At 52.5% G+C, this 25077-nt stretch overlaps 1 protein-coding gene across 2 annotated transcripts in view; it reads right to left on the bottom strand.

Moving 5' to 3' along the window:
• Window positions 1-38: 38 nt before the first annotated feature.
• LOC106594731 (ubiquitin-associated domain-containing protein 2) overlaps window positions 39-25077 on the bottom strand; it is a 44377-nt gene continuing 19338 nt past the window's right edge. Inside the window, exons 5-9 of one of the 2 annotated variants that reach the window (XM_045698367.2) lie at window positions 10806-10929; window positions 8336-8383; window positions 7958-8212; window positions 1273-1719; window positions 39-1175 (exon numbers count right to left, since the gene is read on the bottom strand). In XM_045698367.2, coding sequence (XP_045554323.2) covers window positions 1062-1175; window positions 1273-1719; window positions 7958-8212; window positions 8336-8383; window positions 10806-10929 — 988 coding nt within the window. In that variant the 3' untranslated portion in view covers window positions 39-1061. Of the gene's footprint in view, window positions 1176-1263; window positions 1720-7957; window positions 8213-8335; window positions 8384-10805; window positions 10930-25077 lie in introns of both variants that reach the window. The other variant, XM_082963154.1, reaches the window with a different exon arrangement.

The following is a 25077-nucleotide window of genomic DNA, read 5'->3' on the forward strand; positions in this document are numbered from 1 at the left end:
TAATGCTGTGAAGTAAAGCAGAAAATCAGAAAAGCATCTGAAGGTGAGAGGTAGGTTTATTCATTAGGCCATTATACTGTTGTAACGCTGTATGGACAGCGCTGTTACCTCAGCACAGCACATTGCATATATTTCAGTGGTTGGAAGCAGTTTGTTAAATTGTTAATCATTTGTAATCTGTAGCATAATAACACCACACACAGGCATAGGTTAACCAAACAACAAGCACCCCTCAGTTTATACAGTCAGTCACATAAAACAAAACAAAGTAAATAATTATATAAATAAGTGTTAAATCCTCAATGATTGTGAAAAACTAGTTAGTCATTTTCATAATTAATACCTTGACACCATGATTTTATTCATTAGTGTAGTTAACCAGAATGTAGCCACTGAGCAGCTATACAAGCCATACACTAAGTATTACATATGCAGACGGTTTTCATTGAGTATACAAGATTGACAGCTTCCATAATTTAGTATATTCTCCTCATTTCAAACCCCTTTAAGATGTTAGATTCATTCTGAGTGTTTTCAGAAGTCATCAAACAAACTCCTGTAATCATTGTCCATGGACAAATGACACAAAAGAAAACCTTGAGGGACTGGCGAGTGTGTATGTTTTCTGGACGAAGGTGTGTGTGAGGTGGAGGAAGCCGTAATGAACCATGGTAATGCTAGAGTATAGAGAAGACACTAGATGCAACAAGCCCTGAGAATAGCAGCCTTCTGATCCTCCATCTTCTGTCCCTCAGCAGCAAGGTGACAGGACAGAGTATCCAAACTATCTGGAACAGGGCTGAGCACCCACTACCAGGAAGCAGCCCTCTTCACCCTTCAGGAAGCACAGTGGACAGCAGCAGCATTACTGTCCTCCTCTCTCCTTTCCTCCTAGTAATTGTGTAGTCTGTGTTGAGTTATTCTCTGTGTAGTCCTCTGGAGTTCCAGAGCAGTCCAGTCACCCTGGCCTCAAACCCCAGGACCCTGCTCACTGGATCAGACCCAGACTTCATTCTGTTCCCTCTGTTCTCTCTCAGGTTCTACATCTTTCAAACTCCTCCCTACCCTAAATGCTGCAGCAGAAAGTTGGTTGCCACGTTGATGTCGTTGTTGGATGCTCTGAGGGCATCCTGAGCATCTATTCTGGAGAAGCCCATCTCCATCAATCTGGCAACCTAGGGAAACAGAAATAAACACACAAACATCAGAAATGCTAACACGAAACTGGTAAAGAAATGCAATTCCGTGTCCGCACTCACGCACAGTGCTCACCTGTTCTTCAGCTACAGGAGTGTTGATCAAGGGAGGAGCTGTGGGGTGGAGCTGCAGCGGTGGAGCTGTGGGGTGGAGCTGCAGCGGTGGAGCTGTGGGGTGGAGCTGCAGCGGTGGAGCTGTGGGGTGGAGCTGCAGCGGTGGAGAGGGGTGCGGCTGCAGCGGTGGAGAGGGGTGCGGCTGCAGCGGTGGAGAGGGGTGCGGCTGCAGCGGTGAAGAGGGGTGCGGCTGCAGCGGTGGAGAGGGGTGCGGCTGCAGCGGTGGAGAGGGGTGGAGCTGCAGCGGTGGAGAGGGGTGCGGCTGCAGCGGTGGAGAGGGGTGGAGCTGCAGCGGTGGAGAGGGGTGCGGCTGCAGCGGTGGAGAGGGGTGTGGTTGTGGCTCTGGGGGAAGGTTCTGTCCTCTGTGTCTCAGCGATGGGAAAAATCTGTTCCAGTTCATTAGGCCATTCTGGGAAGGACAGAGAGGGACAATCATGGTGCGTTCAAGACAACTGGGAACTCTGGGAAAATAAAAAAAGATCACAGACTTGAAAAAATCACGACGTCAGTGATCTTCAAGTCAGAGAAGTTGGAGCTCTAGGATGATGCCCGAGTTTCCAACTTGTAATTCTGAGATGACCGTTTAAAGTGATTTTTCCCAGTCATCATTAGTTTTTCCCCCAGAGTTCCCAGTTGTCTTGAACGCACTGAAGTTGGAGACTGTGTTCATTTTGGCAGCCATTTTAAATTTAGTCTTTTGACTAAAATAGCTTTTAGTCAGTCACATTTTAGTCATTTTGTCCTTCTTAGTTTCAGTTATTGTCAGTCGACTAAAACTCTGGACAATTTTTGTCTAGTTTTATTCAGTAATTTTAGTCATATTTTAGTCAATGCATTTTCCATTAAATCATTCATATTTAGGCTACCTCTAACTTCCATCATGTGCATATTCAGTCTTGTCCAAATAGGCTTACTAGTATACACTGAGTATACAAAACATTAAGAACACCTGCTCTTTCCATGACAGACTGACCAGATGAATCCAGCTGAAAGCCATGATCCCTTATTGAGCTCACGTTAAATCCACTTCAATCAGTGTCGATGAAGGGGAGGAGACAGGTTAAAGAAGGATTTTAAAGCCTTGAAACATGGATTGTGTGTGTGCCATTCAGAGGGTGAAGCGGCAAGACAAAATATTTAAGTTCCTTTGAATGGGTATGGTAGTAGTTGCCAGGCACACCGGTTTGTGCCAAGAACTGCAACGCTGCTGGGTTTTTCACACTCAACAGTTTCCTGTGTGTATCAAGAAATCACCCAAAAGACATCCAGCCAACTTGACAACTGTGGAAAGCATTGGAGTCAATATGGTCCAGCATCCCTGTGGAACGCTCTTGACACCTTGAGTGCATGCACCAACAAATAACTTAGCTGGCAACATGGCTATTGCGGCAGTAACCAAAGCCATCATTAACCATAGGCTACAAATACAAAGACTTGGTTACAGGTGACAGGCAAAAGGTCTCCCTGTTTTTCCAAACCTTTGCCTGTTCACCCCACTATCATCCAGAAGGAGAGGTCAGTACAGGTGCATCAAAGCTGGGACCGAGAGAAAAACATTATCTCAAGGCCATCAGACTGTTAAAACCTCTTACATCTAGACGTTCCGCTAGCGGAACACCTGCTCCAATATCCAATGATAGGCGTGGCGCGAAATACAAATTCCTCTAAAATCCGAAAACTTCCATTTTTCAAACATATGACTATTTTACAGCATTTTAAAGACAAGACTCTCGTTAATCTAACCACACTGTCCGATTTCAAAAAGGCTTTACAACGAAAGCAAAACATTAGATTATGTCAGCAGAGTACCCAGCCAGAAATAATCAGACACCCATTTTTCAAGCTAGCATATAATGTCACAAAAAACAAAACCACAGCTAAATGCAGCACTAACCTTTGATGATCTTCATCAGATGACAACCCTAGGACATTATGTTATACAATGCATGCATGTTTTGTTCAATCAAGTTCATATTTATATCAAAAACCAGCTTTTTTACATTAGCATGTGACGTTCAGAACTAGCATACCCCCCGCAAACATCCGGTGAATTTACTAAATTACTCACGATAAACGTTCACAAAAAACATAAATTATTTTAAGAATTATAGATACAGAACTCCTCTATGCACTCGATATGTCCGATTTTAAAATAGCTTTTCGGTGAAAGCACATTTTGCAATATTCTCAGTAGATAGCCCAGCCATCACGGCTAGCCATTTAGACACCGACCAAGTTTAGCCCTGATCAAACTCCGATTTACTATTACAAAAGTTTCATTACCTTTGTTGTCTTCGTCAGAATGCACTCCCAGGACTGCTACTTCAATAACAAATGTTGGTTTAGTCCAAAATAATCCATCGTTATATCCAAATTGCGGCGTTTTGTTCGTGCATTCCAAGACACTATCCAAAATGGTAAATCAGGGTCGCGAGCATGGCGCAATTCGTGACAAAAGATTTCTAAATATTCCATTACCGTACTTCGAAGCATGTCAACCGCTGTTTAAAATCCATTTTTATGCCATTTTTCTCGTAAAAAAGCGATAATATTCCGACCGGGAATCTCCGTTTAGCTAAACAGAGGAAAGAAAACAAAGCTTTCGGTCGACGCGGGCACGAGCCTGAGTCTCACGTACTGTAACCAGCCACTATCGAAACGCGCTACTTTGTTTCAGCCAGAGCCTGCAAAGCCACGATTCAGCTTTTTGCCGCCTTCTGAGAGTCCATGTGAGCCGTAGAAAGTGTCACGTAAGAGCAGAGATCCCCTGTAATAGATAGAGATAATCAACAAGGCCAAGAAATGGTCAGACAGGGTACTTCCTGTACAGAATCTTCTCAGGTTTTGGCCTGCCAAATGAGTTCTGTTATACTCACAGACACCATTCAAACAGTTTTAGAAACTTTGGAGTGTTTTCTATCCAAAGCTAATAATTATATGCATATTCTAGTTTCTGGGCAGGAGTACTAATCAGATTAAATCGGGTACGTTTTTTATCCGTCCGTGAAAATACTGCCCCTTCTTTGGGATAGGGGGCAGTATTTTCACGGACGGATAAAAAACGTACCCGATTTAATCTGATTAGTACTCCTGCCCAGAAACTGGAAGCACCGCCAGCATTCAAAAGTGACCAAAACATCAGCCAGGAAGCATAGGAACTGAGAAGTGTCTGTGGTCCCCACCTGCAGGACCACTCCTTTATTGGGGGTGTCTTGCTAATTGCCTATAATTTCCACCTGTTGTCTATTCCATTTGCACATCAGCATGTGAAATTTATTGTCAATCAGTGTTGCTTCCTAAGTGGAGAGTTACATTGTGTTGTTTAAGTGTTCCCTTTATTTTTTTGAGCAGTGTATATTGAGCCATTACACCACTTCCTGTTTCACTAGGGTATAAAAATGAGGTAACATGCATGAAATATCCCGCTGTCATCCAGCACCATGAAGGAAACTTCAACTGGCAGTTGAAAAGGGACAGATGGTCGTAGACCTTCATATATCACTGAGCACTGTCAGGGCAATTATTTAAAACATCCAAAGATATGGAACAGTTAAACCTCACGGGTAGAGGACGCAAATGCATTTTACCCCCCAGGATGGTGAGAGAAGCAACAAAATCCCCAATAATCACTGTGAAAGAATTGCAGGCCTTGGTGGCGTCTTGGGGTCACCAGGTTTCAAAATGCACCATCAGACGCCACCTCCACAACCACAGGCTCTTTGGAAGGGCTGCCAGAAGAAAGCCCTTTCTGACCCCAAGACACAGACGCTTGGAGTTTGCCAAACGTAATTCAAATTATGACTGGAAGAGGGTACTCTGGTCAGATGAGGCCAAAATTGAACGTTTTGGTCAGATACAGCATTGGTGTCGAAACAGAGATGCATACAAGGAGAGGCACGGTGAAATATGGCGGTGGGTCAGTGATGTTTTGGGCCTGTTTTAATTCCAGAGGTCCAGGGAAACTGGTTAAGATTGATGGCATAATGAATTCCTCCAAGTATCTGACAATCTGGTTGCCTCTGCCAGAAGGCTGGGACTTGGTCGTAGGTGGGCTTTCCAACAAGACAAAGACCCAAAAACATACCTCAAGATCCACTCAGAAATGGTTCTGTGACAACAAAATCAATGTTCTGCCATGGCCGTCTCAGTCACCAGACATCAGTCCAATAGAAAACCTGTGGGCTGAGTGGAAGAGGGCAGTTGATAAGACAAACCCAAGAATGTGAAGGATCTTGAAAGGGTCTGCATAGAGGAATGGTCCAAATCCCTCCAAATGTGTTCCTTAACCTGCCCAGGGACTGCGGTTGAAAATTAGCCGGCTGGCTAAAACCGGCACTTTTACTGAAACGTTGATTAATGTGCACTGTCCCTGTAAAAATAAAATAAACTCAAACTCAAACGCTGTCAAACATTACAGGAAGAGACTCCATGCTGTTATCCTTGCCAGAGGTGGTGGCACTAAGTACTAAATGAGGAGTGCCAATAATTATGAAACCTTGATTTTGGTTCAATGTATTTTGTATTAAATAATTGTATGATTTTGGTTGGTTCTATTAAAACATGAATAAAGTCCAATATTTCTCACATGTTGGTATTGAGTTTCTCTCTATAATTATATTGTTTATATAGAAGTATTGTTTGTGCATTGCCAGTCAGGGGTGGCAGTCAGGGGTGCCAATCAGGGGTGCCAGTCAGGGGTGCCAGTCAGGGGTGGCAGTCAGGGGTGCCAGTCAGGGGTGCCAGTCAGGGGTGCCAATCAGGGGTGCCAATCAGGGGTGCCAATCAGGGGTGCCAGTCAGGGGTGCCAGTCAGGGGTGCCAGTCAGGGGTGCCAGTCAGGGGTGCCAATCAGGGGTGCCAGTCAGGGGTGCCAGTCAGGGGTGCCAGTCAGGGGTGCCAGTCAGGGGTGCCAGTCAGGGGTGCCAGTAATTGGAGCCCACTGTACATACTGTATTCTACTTTAGTCAATGCCACTCCGACATTGCTCTAATATCTATATATTTCTTAATTCCATTCTTTTACTTTTAGATGTGTGTGTATTGTTGTGAATTGTTAGATATTACTGCACTGTTGGAACTAGGAACACAAGCATTTCACTACACCCACAATATCATCTGCTAAATGTGTGTGTGACCAATAAAATGTGATTTGATTTAAATGGAAGACTCATCACAATGATCAGAAATGCACTATGTGGCTATAGCTAGCTAACTATCTGATTATCTGCATATGAGTCATCATTATTGACTTACATGTTTATTTCTCCAGATATACAAGTGTCTAAGCGCATCATGTCAGCTTCAGTTCTGATTCAGAGAAAATGACTACAGCCATGTCTGTAGCTTGTGTTCCTTGCAGTACGCCACTGGGCTTTTCTTTAGACCCTCAAATGATATCATTCTTGCATTCTATGGCCAGAAAAATACATCTTCACCAACATTTAGAAATGACAGCTAAATGTAGTCTGATATTTTGGGGGGGTTCAGGCTTATTTAATGAAGCCTAAAATAGCATTATTATTAAGTGTTACAGTTTTTTGTGGAAACCTTTGCCAGTCACCTTTAAACAATTTACAGCTCTGGTTTTCTCCCCCTCATAACAGCCGTAGGGGCTAAATAGCATTGAATCAATTGAAATGGGGAGAATCTGAGCTCTCCAACAATGGCAGAATTATTGCTGTACTCCTGATATTAAATAAAAAGCATTACATAGTATTACCAATTATTTAAAAAAGGCAAATGGCAAAATATGGCTTTGGATGTGATCAAAGCAAAAATGGCCAATATCAACATGATTGTTTCTATACAGAATAATGGTCATGTACACTTTAGAAGAGCCCTGCCTGCACATCAGTTCAAAAGACAGTGACCACCGGGAGCTGTGTGTTGGAAAGGCAGCAGGACTATAAACTCAAGTTGCCTACGCAAGTGAAGGACATTCATTCTACCAATGAGAAGATTGCATTAAATATTCTGCAAAGGCATGCATGCTTCTGATTGGCCAAAACTGATCAGAAGGAGGGTCAAGTCAAATGGAATGTCCATTAGTCTGTCGGGGTGTGTGTGTGTGTGTGTGTGTGGTTTGTGTAGTACTGTGTGTGTGTAGTACTGTGTGTGTGTGTGTGTGTGTGTGTATGTCTGTGTGTGTGTGTGTGTGTGTGGTTTGTGTAGTACTGTGTGTGTGTAGTACTGTGTGTGTGTGTGTGTGTGTGTGTGTGTGTGTATGTCTGTGTGTGTGTGTGTGTGTGTGTGTGTGTGTGTGTGTGTGTGTGTGTGTGTGTGTGTGTGTGTGTGTGTGTGTGTGTGTGTGTGTGTATGTCTGTGTGTGTGTGTGTGTGTGTGTGTGTGTGTGTGTGTGTGTGTGTGTGTGTGTGTGTGTGTGTGTGTGTGTGTGTGTATGCCTGTCTGTGTGTGTGTGTGTGTGTGGTTTGTGTAGTACTGTGTGTGTGTAGTACTGTGTGTGTGTGTGTGTGTGTGTGTGTGTGTGTATGTCTGTGTGTGTGTGTGTGTGTGTGTGTGTGTGTGTGTGTGTGTGTGTGTGTGTGTGTGTGTGTGTGTGTGTGTGTGTGTGTGTGTGTGTGTGTGTGTGTGTGTGTGTGTATGCCTGTCTGTGTGTGTGTGTGTGGTGTGTGTGTATGTCTGTCCATACCTGTGGCTGTGGTGGTCTGTGGTTCCTCGTGGCCTGCTGGAACTGGGCCAGCAGCATATGTTGATCATGGAGATCCATCCTCTGCTGTCTCTGGATGTCCAGCGTAGCCCCCATCCCCAGGGGGGTTTCACTGGGGGGCAGGGGCCCGGAGAACAGGGGCTCCAGGACGAAGGCCCCTACACGGGACAGCCACCGGGGTACGAAGAGAAGCCGCTGCACCCTCAGAGCATTTCCGTGGTACAGCTTCCCAGAGAGCTGAGGGAAACACGCTGTGGTTCAGACTGTGGGGTTGCGTGTGGATTTAGAATTTCTGAAGAAGCCACTGCGGTTGGGTAATACTGGTTGCTATGCAACAGGGTCAGTGTGGTGTGAACTCACCAGTCCACTGAGAGCAACGAGCCACATGAACGGACTGGAGGTCAGGAGCTGAAACAACATGCTGAACACTATGTAACTCTACATATTAACCACTGACCCCCACCATGCTGAACACTATGTAACTCTACATATAAACCACTGACCCCCACCATGCTGAACACTATGTAACTCTACATATTAACCCCTGACCCCGACCATGCTGAACACTATGTAACTCTACATATAAACCACTGACCCCCACCATGCTGAACACTATGTAACTCTACATATTAACCACTGACCCCCACCATGCTGAACACTATGTAACTCTACATATTAACCACTGACCCCCACCATGCTGAACACTATGTAACTCTACATATTAACCCCTGACCCCGACCATGCTGAACACTATGTAACTCTACATATAAACCACTGACCCCCACCATGCTGAACACTATGTAACTCTACATATAAACCACTGACCCCCACCATGCTGAACACTATGTAACTCTACATATTAACCCCTGACCCCCACCATGCTGAACACTATGTAACTCTACATATAAACCACTGACCCCCACCATGCTGAACACTATGTAACTCTACATATTAACCACTGACCCCACCATGCTGAACACTATGTAACTCTACATATTAACCCCTGACCCCCACCATGCTGAACACTATGTAACTCTACATATTAACCACTGACCCCCACCATGCTGAACACTATGTAACTACATATAAACCACTGACCCCCACCACGCTGAACACTATGTAACTCTACATATTAACCACTGACCCCCACCACGCTGAACACTATGTAACTCTACATATTAACCACTGACCCCCACCACGCTGAACACTATGTAACTCTACATATAAACCACTGACCCCCACCATGCTGAACACTATGTAACTCTACATATTAACCACTGACCCCCACCATGCTGAACACTATGTAACTCTACATATTAACCACTGACCCCACCATGCTGAACACTATGTAACTCTACATATTAACCACTGACCCCACCAAGCTGAACACTATGTAACTCTACATATAAACCACTGACCCCCACCACGCTGAACACTATGTAACTCTACATATTAACCACTGACCCCCACCATGCTGAACACTATGTAACTCTACATATAAACCACTGACCCCACCATGCTGAACACTATGTAACTCTACATATTAACCACTGACCCCCACCATGCTGAACACTATGTAACTCTACATATTAACCACTGACCCCCACCATGCTGAACACTATGTAACTCTACATATTAACCCCTGACCCCCACCATGCTGAACACTATGTAACTCTACATATTAACCACTGACCCCCACCATGCTGAACACTATGTAACTCTACATATTAACCACTGACCCCCACCATGCTGAACACTATGTAACTCTACATATTAACCACTGACCCCCACCATGCTGAACACTATGTAACTCTACATATTAACCACTGACCCCCACCAACGCTGAACACTATGTAACTCTACATATAAACCCCTGACCCCACCATGCTGAACACTATGTAACTCTACATATTAACCACTGACCCCCACCACGCTGAACACTATGTAACTCTACATATTAACCCCTGACCCCCACCACGCTGAACACTATGTAACTCTACATATTAACCACTGACCCCCACCACGCTGAACACTATGTAACTCTACATATTAACCACTGACCCCCACCATGCTGAACACTATGTAACTCTACATATTAACCACTGACCCCCACCATGCTGAACACTATGTAACTCTACATATTAAACCACTGACCCCCACCATGCTGAACACTATGTAACTCTACATATTAACCACTGACCCCCACCATGCTGAACACTATGTAACTACATATAAACCACTGACCCCCACCATGCTGAACACTATGTAACTCTACATATTAACCACTGACCCCCACCACGCTGAACACTATGTAACTCTACATATTAACCACTGAACCCCACCATGCTGAACACTATGTAACTCTACATATTAACCACTGACCGCCCACCACGCTGAACACTATGTAACTCTACATATTAACCACTGACCCCCACCACGCTGAACACTATGTAACTCTACATATTAACCCCTGACCCCCACCACGCTGAACACTATGTAACTCTACATATTAACCACTGACCCCACCATGCTGAACACTATGTAACTCTGCATATTAACCACTGACCCCACCACGCTGAACACTATGTAACTCTACATATTAACCACTGACCCCCACCACGCTGAACACTATGTAACTCTACATATTAACCACTGACCCCCACCACGCTGAACACTATGTAACTCTACATATTAACCACTGACCCCCACCACGCTGAACACTATGTAACTCTACATATTAACCCCTGACCCCCACCATGCTGAACACTATGTAACTCTACATATTAACCCCTGACCCCCACCATGCTGAACACTATGTAACTCTACATACCTGCAGGCCTACAATGTAAACCAGGGACTTGTTAGTTATGGAGATCTGACCAAGGAGTTGAGTGACTGGAACCTTGGGGATGGAGGAGTAGAAAGGTACAAACAGGCTGAACACTGGGCCTAGCCTGGAGGAGAGAGAGGGGAGGGGGGGGGAGAGAGGGGAGAGAGGAGGAGAGAGAGGGGAGGGGGGAGGGGGAGAGAGGGAGAGAGGGGAGGGGGGGAGAGAGGGGAGAGAGAGGGGAGGGGGGAGGAGAGAGAGGGGAGGGGGAGATGGTTACATTTACATTTTAGTCATTTAGCAGACGCTCTTATCCAGAGCGACTTACAGTAGTGAATGCATACATTTCATACATTATTTTTAAAAATGTTCTCCGTACTGGTTCCCCGTGGGAATCGGACCCACAACCCTGGCGTTGCAAACACCATGCTCTACCAACTGAGCCACATGGGTTAAAACAATGTTCTGTTCACATACACCAAAACGCTAAGCAGATCTAATTATATTTCTAATAGAGGAAGTAAGAGTGAATCTTGATAGACCAGCAGCTAACCTCAGAGCCCTGCCATTACATTCACCCACACCAGGAAACGCGCAGTCACCCACACACACACCAGGACACGCACAGTCACCCACACACACACCAGGACACGCACAGTCACCCACACACACTCCAGGACACGCACAGTCACCCACACACACACCAGGACACGCACAGTCACCCACACACACACCAGGACACGCACAGTCACCCACACACACCAGGACACGCACAGTCACCCACACACACACCAGGACACGCACAGTCACCCACACACACACACCAGGACACGCACAGTCACCCACACACACACACCAGGACACGCACAGTCACCCACACACACACACCAGGACACGCACAGTCACCCACACACACACACACACACCAGGACACGCACAGTCACCCACACACACCAAGACACGCACAGTCACCCACACACACACACACCAGGACACGCACAGTCACCCACACACACACACCAGGACACGCACAGTCACCCACACACACACACACCAGGACACGCACAGTCACCCACACACACACACACCAGGACACGCACAGTCACCCACACACACACACCAGGACACGCACAGTCACCCACACACACACACCAGGACACGCACAGTCACACACACCAGGACACGCACAGTCACACACACACACACCAGGACACGCACAGTCACCCACACACACATCAGGACACGCACAGTCACCCGCACACACACCAGGACACGCACAGTCACCCACACACACACCAGGACATGCACAGTCACCCACACACACACACCAGGACACGCACACACACCAGGACACGCACAGTCACCCACACACACCAGGACACGCACAGTCACCCACACACACACCAGGACATGCACAGTCACCCACACACACACACCAGGACACGCACACACACCAGGACACGCACAGTCACCCACACACACCAGGACACGCACAGTCACCCACACACACCAGGACACGCACAGTCACCCACACACACACCAGGAAACGCACAGTCACCTACACACACACACCAGGACACGCACAGTCACCCACACACACACACCAGGACACGCACAGTCACCCACACACACACCAGGAAACGCACAGTCACCCACACACACACACCAGGACACGCACAGTCACCCACACACACCAGGACACGCACAGTCACCCACACACACACCAGGACATGCAGTCACCCACACACACACCAGGACATGCACAGTCACCCACACACACACCAGGACACGCACAGTCACCCACACACACACCAGGACACCCAGTCACCCACACCAGGACACACACAGTCACCCACACGCACACCAGGACACCCACAGTTACCCACACCAGGACACGCACAGTCACCAACACCAGGACACGCACAGTCACCCACACACACACCAGGACACGCACAGTCACCCACACACACACCAGGACACGCACAGTCACCCACACACACACCAGGACACGCACAGTCACCCACACACACACCGGGACACGCACAGTCACCCACACAAACACACCAGGAAACGCACAGTCACCCACACACACACACCAGGAAACGCACAGTCACCCACACACACACACCAGGACACGCACAGTCACCCCCACACACCAGGACACGCACAGTCACCCACACACGCAGTCACCCACACCAGGACACGCAGTCATCCAAACACACCAGGACACGCACAGTCACCCACACACACACCAGGACACCCACAGTTACCCACACCAGGACACACAGTCACCCACACACACACCCACACACAGTCACACACCCACACACACACCAGGACACGCACAGTCACCCACCCACACACACACAGTCACCCACCCACCCACACACACACAGTCACCCACCCACCCACACACACACAGTCACCCACCCACCCACACACACACACGCACAGTCACCCACCCACACCAGGACACGCACAGTCACACACACACACCAGGACACGCACAGTCACACACACACACACCAGGACACGCACAGTCACACACACACACACACCAGGACACGCACAGTCACCCACACCAGGACACGCACAGTCACCCACACACACACACCAGGACACGCACAGTCACCCATACACACACACCAGGACACGCACAGTCACCCACACACACACACCAGGACACGCACAGTCACCCACACACACACCAGGACACGCACAGTCACCCACACACACACACACCAGGACACGCACAGTCACCCACACACACACACACACACACACCAGGACACGCACAGTCACCCACACACACACCAGGACACGCACAGTCACCCACACACACACCGGGACACGCACAGTCACCCACACACACACACCAGGAAACGCACAGTCACCCACACACACACACCAGGAAACGCACAGTCACCCACACACACACACCAGAACACGCACAGTCACCCCACACACACACCAGGACACGCACAGTCACCCACACACACACACCAGGACACGCACAGTCACCCACACACACACACTAGGACACGCACAGTCACCCACACACACACACACCAGGACACGCACAGTCACCCACACACACACCAGGAAACGCACAGTCACCCACACACACACACCAGGACACGCACAGTCACCCCCACACACCAGGACATGCACAGTCACCCACACCAGGACACGCAGTCACCCACACCAGGACACGCAGTCATCCACACACACCAGGACACGCACAGTCACCCACACACACACCAGGACACCGACAGTTACCCACACCAGGACACACAGTCACCCACACACACACCCACACACAGTCACATACCCACACACACACCAGGACACGCACAGTCACCCACCCACACACACACAGTCACCCACCCACCCACCCACACACACACACACACACAGTCACCCACCCACCCACACACACACACGCACAGTCACCCACCCACACCAGGACACACACAGTCACACACACACACCAGGACACGCACAGTCACACACACACACCAGGACACGCACAGTCACACACACACACACCAGGACACGCACAGTCACACACACACACACCAGGACACGCACAGTCACCCACACCAGGACACGCACAGTCACCCACACACACACACACCAGGACACGCACAGTCACCCATACACACACACCAGGACACGCACAGTCACCCACACACACACACCAGGACACGCACAGTCACCCACACACACACCAGGACACGCACAGTCACCCACACACACACACACACCAGGACACGCACAGTCACCCACACACACACACACACACCAGGACACGCACAGTCACCCACACACACACACACACACCAGGACACGCACAGTCACCCACACACACACACACACCAGGACACGCACAGTCACCCACACACACACACACACCAGGACACGCACAGTCACCCACACACACACACACACCAGGACACGCACAGTCACCCACACACACACACACACCAGGACACGCACAGTCACCCACACACACACCAGGACACGCACAGTCACCCACACACACCAGGACACGCACAGTCACCCACACACACCAGGACACGCACAGTCACCCACACACACCAGGACACGCACAGTCACCCACACACACACACACCAGGACACGCACAGTCACCCACACCAGGACACTTACAGTCACCCACACACACACCAGGACACGCACAGTCACCCACACACACACACCAGGACACGCACAGTCACCCACACCAGGACACGCACAGTCACCCACACACACCAGGACACGCACAGTCACCCACACACACACCAGGACACGCACAGTCACCCACACACCAGGACACGCACAGTCACCCACACACACACACCAGGAACCGCACAGTCACCCACACACACACACACCAGGAACCGCACAGTCACCCACACACACACCAGGACACGCACAGTCACCCACACACACACACCAGGACACGCACAGTCACCCACACCAGGACACGCACAGTCACCCACACACACCAGGACACGCACAGTCACCCACACACACACCAGGACACGCACAGTCACCCACACACCAGGACACGCACAGTCACCCACACACACCAGGAACCGCACAGTCACCCACACACACACACACCAGGAACCGCACAGTCACCCACACACACCAGGAACCGCACAGTCACCCACACACACACACCAGGAACCGCACAGTCACCCACACACACACCAGGAACCGCACAGTCACCCACACACACACACCAGGACACGCACAGTCACCCACACACACACACCAGGACACGCACAGTCACCCACACACACACACCAGGACACGCACAGTCACCCACACACACACCAGGACACGCACAGTCACCCCCACACACACCAGGACACGCACAGTCACCCCCACACACCAGGACACGCACAGTCACCCACACCAGGACACGCAGTCACCCACACACACCAGGACACGCACAGTCACCCACAAACACCAGGACACACACAGTCACCCACACCAGGACACGCACAGTCACCCACACCAGGACACGCACAGTCACCCACACACACACCAGGACACGCACAGTCACCCACACACACACACCAGGACACGCACAGTCACCCACACACACACACCAGGACACGCACAGTCACCCACACACACACACCAGGAACCGCAGTCACCCACACACACACACACCAGGAACCGCACAGTCACCCACACACACACCAGGAACCGCACAGTCACCCACACACACACACCAGGACACGCACAGTCACCCACACACACACACCAGGACACGCACAGTCACCCACACACACACCAGGACACGCACAGTTACCCACACCAGGACACACAGTCACCCACACACACACACACACCAGGACACGCACAGTCACCCACCCACCCACCCACCCACACCAGGACACGCACAGTCACCCACCCACACACACACACACACACAGTCACCCACCCACCCACCCACACACACGCACAGTCACCCACCCACACCAGGACACGCACAGTCACACACACACACCAGGACACGCACAGTCACACACACACACACCAGGACACGCACAGTCAACCACACACACACACCAGGACACGCACAGTCACCCATACACACACACCAGGACACGCACAGTCACCCACACACACACACCAGGACACGCACAGTCACCCACACACACACACCAGGACACGCACAGTCACCCACACACACACACCAGGACACGCACAGTCACCCATACACACACACCAGGACACACACAGTCACACACACACACACCAGGACACGCACAGTCACACACACACACACCAGGACACGCACAGTCACCCACACACACACACAGTCACCCACACACACACACCAGGACACGCACAGTCACCCACACACACACACACACCAGGACACGCACAGTCACCCACACACACCAGGACACGTACAGTCACCCACACACACCAGGACACGCACAGTCACCCACACACACACACCAGGACACGCACAGTCACCCATACACACACACCAGGACACGCACAGTCACCCACACACACACACAGTCACCCACACACACACACACACACACCAGGACACGCACAGTCACCCACACACACAGTCACCCACACACACACACACCAGGACACGCGCACACACACACACACACCAGGACACGCACAGTCACCCACCCACACACCAGGACACACACAGTCACCCACACACCAGGACACGCACAGTCACCCACACACACACCAGAACACGCACTGTCACCCACACACACACACACACAGTCACCCACACACACACACACACACCAGGACACGCACAGTCACCCACACACACACACACACACACACACACCAGGACACGCACAGTCACCCACACACACACACACACACCAGGACACGCACAGTCACCCACACACACACACACACACCAGGACACGCCCAGTCACCCACACACACACCAGGACACGCACAGTCACCCACACACACCAGGACACGTACAGTCACCCACACACACACCAGGACACGCACAGTCACCCACACACACACACCAGGACACGCACAGTCACCCACACACACACACACACCAGGACACGCACAGTCACTCACACACACACACCAGGACACGCACAGTCACCCACACACACACCAGGACACGCACAGTCACCCACACACACACCAGGACACCCACAGTCACCCACACACACACACCAGGACACGCACAGTCACACACACACACCAGGACACGCACAGTCACCCACACACCAGGACACGCACAGTCACCCACACACCAGGACACGCACAGTCACCCACACACACACAGTCACCCACACACACACACCAGGACACGCACAGTCAACCACTCACACACCCACACACACACACACACACACCAGGACACGCACAGTCACCCACACACACCAGGACACGCACAGTCACCCACACACACACACACCAGGACACGCACAGTCACCCACACCAGGACACTTACAGTCACCCACACACACACCAGGACACGCACAGTCACCCACACACACACACCAGGACACGCACAGTCACCCACACCAGGACACGCACAGTCACCCACACACACCAGGACACGCACAGTCACCCACACACACACCAGGACACGCACAGTCACCCACACACCAGGACACGCACAGTCACCCACACACACACACCAGGAACCGCACAGTCACCCACACACACACACACCAGGAACCGCACAGTCACCCACACACACACCAGGACACGCACAGTCACCCACACACACACACCAGGACACGCACAGTCACCCACACACACCAGGACACGCACAGTCACCCACACACACCAGGACACGCACAGTCACCCACACACACACCAGGACACGCACAGTCACCCACACACCAGGACACGCACAGTCACCCACACACACCAGGAACCGCACAGTCACCCACACACACACACACCAGGAACCGCACAGTCACCCACACACACCAGGAACCGCACAGTCACCCACACACACACACCAGGAACCGCACAGTCACCCACACACACACCAGGAACCGCACAGTCACCCACACACACACACCAGGACACGCACAGTCACCCACACACACACACCAGGACACGCACAGTCACCCACACACACACACCAGGACACGCACAGTCACCCACACACACACCAGGACACGCACAGTCACCCCCACACACCAGGACACGCACAGTCACCCACACCAGGACACGCAGTCACCCACACACACCAGGACACGCACAGTCACCCACAAACACCAGGACACACACAGTCACCCACACCAGGACACGCACAGTCACCCACACCAGGACACGCACAGTCACCCACACACACACCAGGACACGCACAGTCACCCACACACACACACCAGGACACGCACAGTCACCCACACACACACACCAGGACACGCACAGTCACCCACACACACACACCAGGAACCGCAGTCACCCACACACACACACACCAGGAACCGCACAGTCACCCACACACACACCAGGAACCGCACAGTCACCCACACACACACACCAGGACACGCACAGTCACCCACACACACACACCAGGACACGCACAGTCACCCACACACACACCAGGACACGCACAGTTACCCACACCAGGACACACAGTCACCCACACACACACACACACCAGGACACGCACAGTCACCCACCCACCCACCCACCCACACCAGGACACGCACAGTCACCCACCCACACACACACACACACACAGTCACCCACCCACCCACCCACACACACGCACAGTCACCCACCCACACCAGGACACGCACAGTCACACACACACACCAGGACACGCACAGTCACACACACACACACCAGGACACGCACAGTCAACCACACACACACACCAGGACACGCACAGTCACCCATACACACACACCAGGACACGCACAGTCACCCACACACACACACCAGGACACGCACAGTCACCCACACACACACACCAGGACACGCACAGTCACCCACACACACACACCAGGACACGCACAGTCACCCATACACACACACCAGGACACACACAGTCACACACACACACACCAGGACACGCACAGTCACACACACACACACCAGGACACGCACAGTCACCCACACACACACACAGTCACCCACACACACACACCAGGACACGCACAGTCACCCACACACACACACACACCAGGACACGCACAGTCACCCACACACACCAGGACACGTACAGTCACCCACACACACCAGGACACGCACAGTCACCCACACACACACACCAGGACACGCACAGTCACCCATACACACACACCAGGACACGCACAGTCACCCACACACACACACAGTCACCCACACACACACACACACACACCAGGACACGCACAGTCACCCACACACACAGTCACCCACACACACACACACCAGGACACGCGCACACACACACACACACCAGGACACGCACAGTCACCCACCCACACACCAGGACACACACAGTCACCCACACACCAGGACACGCACAGTCACCCACACACACACCAGAACACGCACTGTCACCCACACACACACACACACAGTCACCCACACACACACACACACACCAGGACACGCACAGTCACCCACACACACACACACACACACACACACCAGGACACGCACAGTCACCCACACACACACACACACACCAGGACACGCACAGTCACCCACACACACACACACACACCAGGACACGCCCAGTCACCCACACACACCAGGACACGTACAGTCACCCACACACACCAGGACACGCACAGTCACCCACACACACACACCAGGACACGCACAGTCACCCACACACACACACACACCAGGACACGCACAGTCACTCACACACACACACCAGGACACGCACAGTCACCCACACACACACCAGGACACGCACAGTCACCCACACACACACCAGGACACCCACAGTCACCCACACACACACACCAGGACACGCACACCAGGACACGCACAGTCACACACACACACCAGGACACGCACAGTCACCCACACACCAGGACACGCACAGTCACCCACACACCAGGACACGCACAGTCACCCACACACACACAGTCACCCACACACACACACCAGGACACGCACAGTCAACCACTCACACACCCACACACACACACACACACACCAGGACACGCACAGTCACCCACACACACCAGGACACGCACAGTCACCCACACACACACACACCAGGACACGCACAGTCACCCACACCAGGACACTTACAGTCACCCACACACACACCAGGACACGCACAGTCACCCACACACACACACCAGGACACGCACAGTCACCCACACCAGGACACGCACAGTCACCCACACACACCAGGACACGCACAGTCACCCACACACACACCAGGACACGCACAGTCACCCACACACCAGGACACGCACAGTCACCCACACACACACACCAGGAACCGCACAGTCACCCACACACACACACACCAGGAACCGCACAGTCACCCACACACACACCAGGACACGCACAGTCACCCACACACACACACCAGGACACGCACAGTCACCCACACACACCAGGACACGCACAGTCACCCACACACACCAGGACACGCACAGTCACCCACACACACACCAGGACACGCACAGTCACCCACACACCAGGACACGCACAGTCACCCACACACACCAGGAACCGCACAGTCACCCACACACACACACACCAGGAACCGCACAGTCACCCACACACACCAGGAACCGCACAGTCACCCACACACACACACCAGGAACCGCACAGTCACCCACACACACACCAGGAACCGCACAGTCACCCACACACACACACCAGGACACGCACAGTCACCCACACACACACACCAGGACACGCACAGTCACCCACACACACACACCAGGACACGCACAGTCACCCACACACACACCAGGACACGCACAGTCACCCCCACACACCAGGACACGCACAGTCACCCACACCAGGACACGCAGTCACCCACACACACCAGGACACGCACAGTCACCCACAAACACCAGGACACACACAGTCACCCACACCAGGACACGCACAGTCACCCACACCAGGACACGCACAGTCACCCACACACACACCAGGACACGCACAGTCACCCACACACACACACCAGGACACGCACAGTCACCCACACACACACACCAGGACACGCACAGTCACCCACACACACACACCAGGAACCGCAGTCACCCACACACACACACACCAGGAACCGCACAGTCACCCACACACACACCAGGAACCGCACAGTCACCCACACACACACACCAGGACACGCACAGTCACCCACACACACACACCAGGACACGCACAGTCACCCACACACACACCAGGACACGCACAGTTACCCACACCAGGACACACAGTCACCCACACACACACACACACCAGGACACGCACAGTCACCCACCCACCCACCCACCCACACCAGGACACGCACAGTCACCCACCCACACACACACACACACAGTCACCCACCCACCCACACACACGCACAGTCACCCACCCACACCAGGACACGCACAGTCACACACACACACCAGGACACGCACAGTCACACACACACACACCAGGACACGCACAGTCAACCACACACACACACCAGGACACGCACAGTCACCCATACACACACACCAGGACACGCACAGTCACCCACACACACACACACCAGGACACGCACAGTCACCCACACACACACACCAGGACACGCACAGTCACCCATACACACACACCAGGACACACACAGTCACACACACACACACAAGGACACGCACAGTCACACACACACACACCAGGACACGCACAGTCACCCACACACACACACAGTCACCCACACACACACACCAGGACATGCACAGTCACCCACACACACACACACACACCAGGACACGCACAGTCACCCACACACACCAGGACACGTACAGTCACCCACACACACCAGGACACGCACAGTCACCCACACACACACACCAGGACACGCACAGTCACCCATACACACACACCAGGACACGCACAGTCACCCACACACACACACCAGGACACGCACAGTCACCCACACACACACACAGTCACCCACACACACAGTCACCCACACACACACACACCAGGACACGCGCACACACACACACACACCAGGACACGCACAGTCACCCACCCACACACCAGGACACACACAGTCACCCACACACCAGGACACGCACAGTCACCCACACACACACCAGAACACGCACTGTCACCCACACACACACACACACAGTCACCCACACACACACACACACACACACACCAGGACACGCACAGTCACCCACACACACACACACACACACACACCAGGACACGCACAGTCACCCACACACACACACACACACACCAGGACACGCACAGTCACCCACACACACACCAGGACACGCCCAGTCACCCACACACACACCAGGACACGCACAGTCACCCACACACACCAGGACACGTACAGTCACCCACACACACCAGGACACGCACAGTCACCCACACACACACACCAGGACACGCACAGTCACCCACACACACACACACACCAGGACACGCACAGTCACTCACACACACACACCAGGACACGCACAGTCACCCACACACACACCAGGACACGCACAGTCACCCACACACACACCAGGACACCCACAGTCACCCACACACACACCAGGACACGCACACCAGGACACGCACAGTCACACACACACACCAGGACACGCACAGTCACCCACACACCAGGACACGCACAGTCACCCACACACCAGGACACGCACAGTCACCCACACACACACAGTCACCCACACACACACACCAGGACACGCACAGTCACCCACACACACACACACACACACAGTCACCTACACACACACACACACACACACACACACACACCAGGACACACACACACACACACACCAGGACACGCACAGTCACCCACACACACACACCAGGACACGCACAGTCACTCACACACACACACACCAGGACACACACAGTCACACACACACACACACACGCACAGTCACCCACACACACACACAGTCACCCACACACACACCAGGACACGCACAGTCACCCACACACACACCAGGACACGCACAGTCACCCACACACACACACACACACACACACAGTCACCTACACACACACACACACACACACCAGGACACGCACAGTCACCCACCCACCCACCCACCCACACCAGGACACGCACAGTCACCCACCCACACACACACACACACAGTCACCCACCCACCCACACACACGCACAGTCACCCACCCACACCAGGACACGCACAGTCACACACACACACCAGGACACGCACAGTCACCCACACACACACACCAGGACACGCACAGTCACCCACACACACACACCAGGACACGCACAGTATCCAACACACACACACACACCAGGACACGCACAGTCACCCACACACACACACCAGGACACGCACAGTCACCCACACACACACACCAGGACACGCACAGTCACCCATACACACACACCAGGACACACACAGTCACACACACACACACCAGGACACGCACAGTCACACACACACACACCAGGACACGCACAGTCACCCACACACACACACAGTCACCCACACACACACACCAGGACACGCACAGTCACCCACACACACAGTCACCCACACACACCAGGACACGCGCACACACACACACACACCAGGACACGCACAGTCACCCACCCACACACCAGGACACGCACAGTCACCCACACACCAGGACACGCACAGTCACCCACACACACACACACACCAGAACACGCACTGTCACCCACACACACACACACACACCAGAACACGCACTGTCACCCACACACACACACACACACACACACACACACACACACACACACTAGAACACGCACAGTCACCCACACACACACACACACACACACCAGGACACGCACAGTCACCCACACACACACACACACCAGGACACGCACAGTCACCCACACACACCAGGACACGTACAGTCACCCACACACACCAGGACACGCACAGTCACCCACCCACACACACACACACACCAGGACACTTACAGTCACACACACCAGGACACTTACAGTCACCCACACACACACACACAGTCACACACACACACACACACACACACACACACACCAGGACACGCACAGTCACACACACACACACACCAGGACACGCACAGTCACACACACACACACCAGGACACGCACAGTCACCCACACACACACACACAGTCACCCACACACACACACACACCAGGACACGCACAGTCACCCACACACACACACACCAGGACACGCGCACACACACACACACACCAGGACACGCACAGTCACCCACCCACACACCAGGACACACACAGTCACCCACACACCAGGACACGCACAGTCACCCACACACACACACACACCAGGACACGCACAGTCACACACACACACACCAGGACACGCACAGTCACCCACACACACACACAGTCACCCACACACACACACCAGGACACGCACAGTCACCCACACACACAGTCACCCACACACACCAGGACACGCGCACACACACACACACACCAGGACACGCACAGTCACCCACCCACACACCAGGACACACACAGTCACCCACCCACACACCAGGGGACACACAGTCACCCACACACCAGGACACGCACAGTCACCCACACACACACACACACCAGAACACGCACTGTCACCCACACACACAC

The sequence above is a fragment of the Salmo salar genome, chromosome 16 (genome assembly GCF_965601325.2).
Source record: "Salmo salar chromosome 16, fSalSal1, whole genome shotgun sequence".
Lineage (NCBI taxonomy): Eukaryota > Metazoa > Chordata > Actinopteri > Salmoniformes > Salmonidae > Salmo > Salmo salar.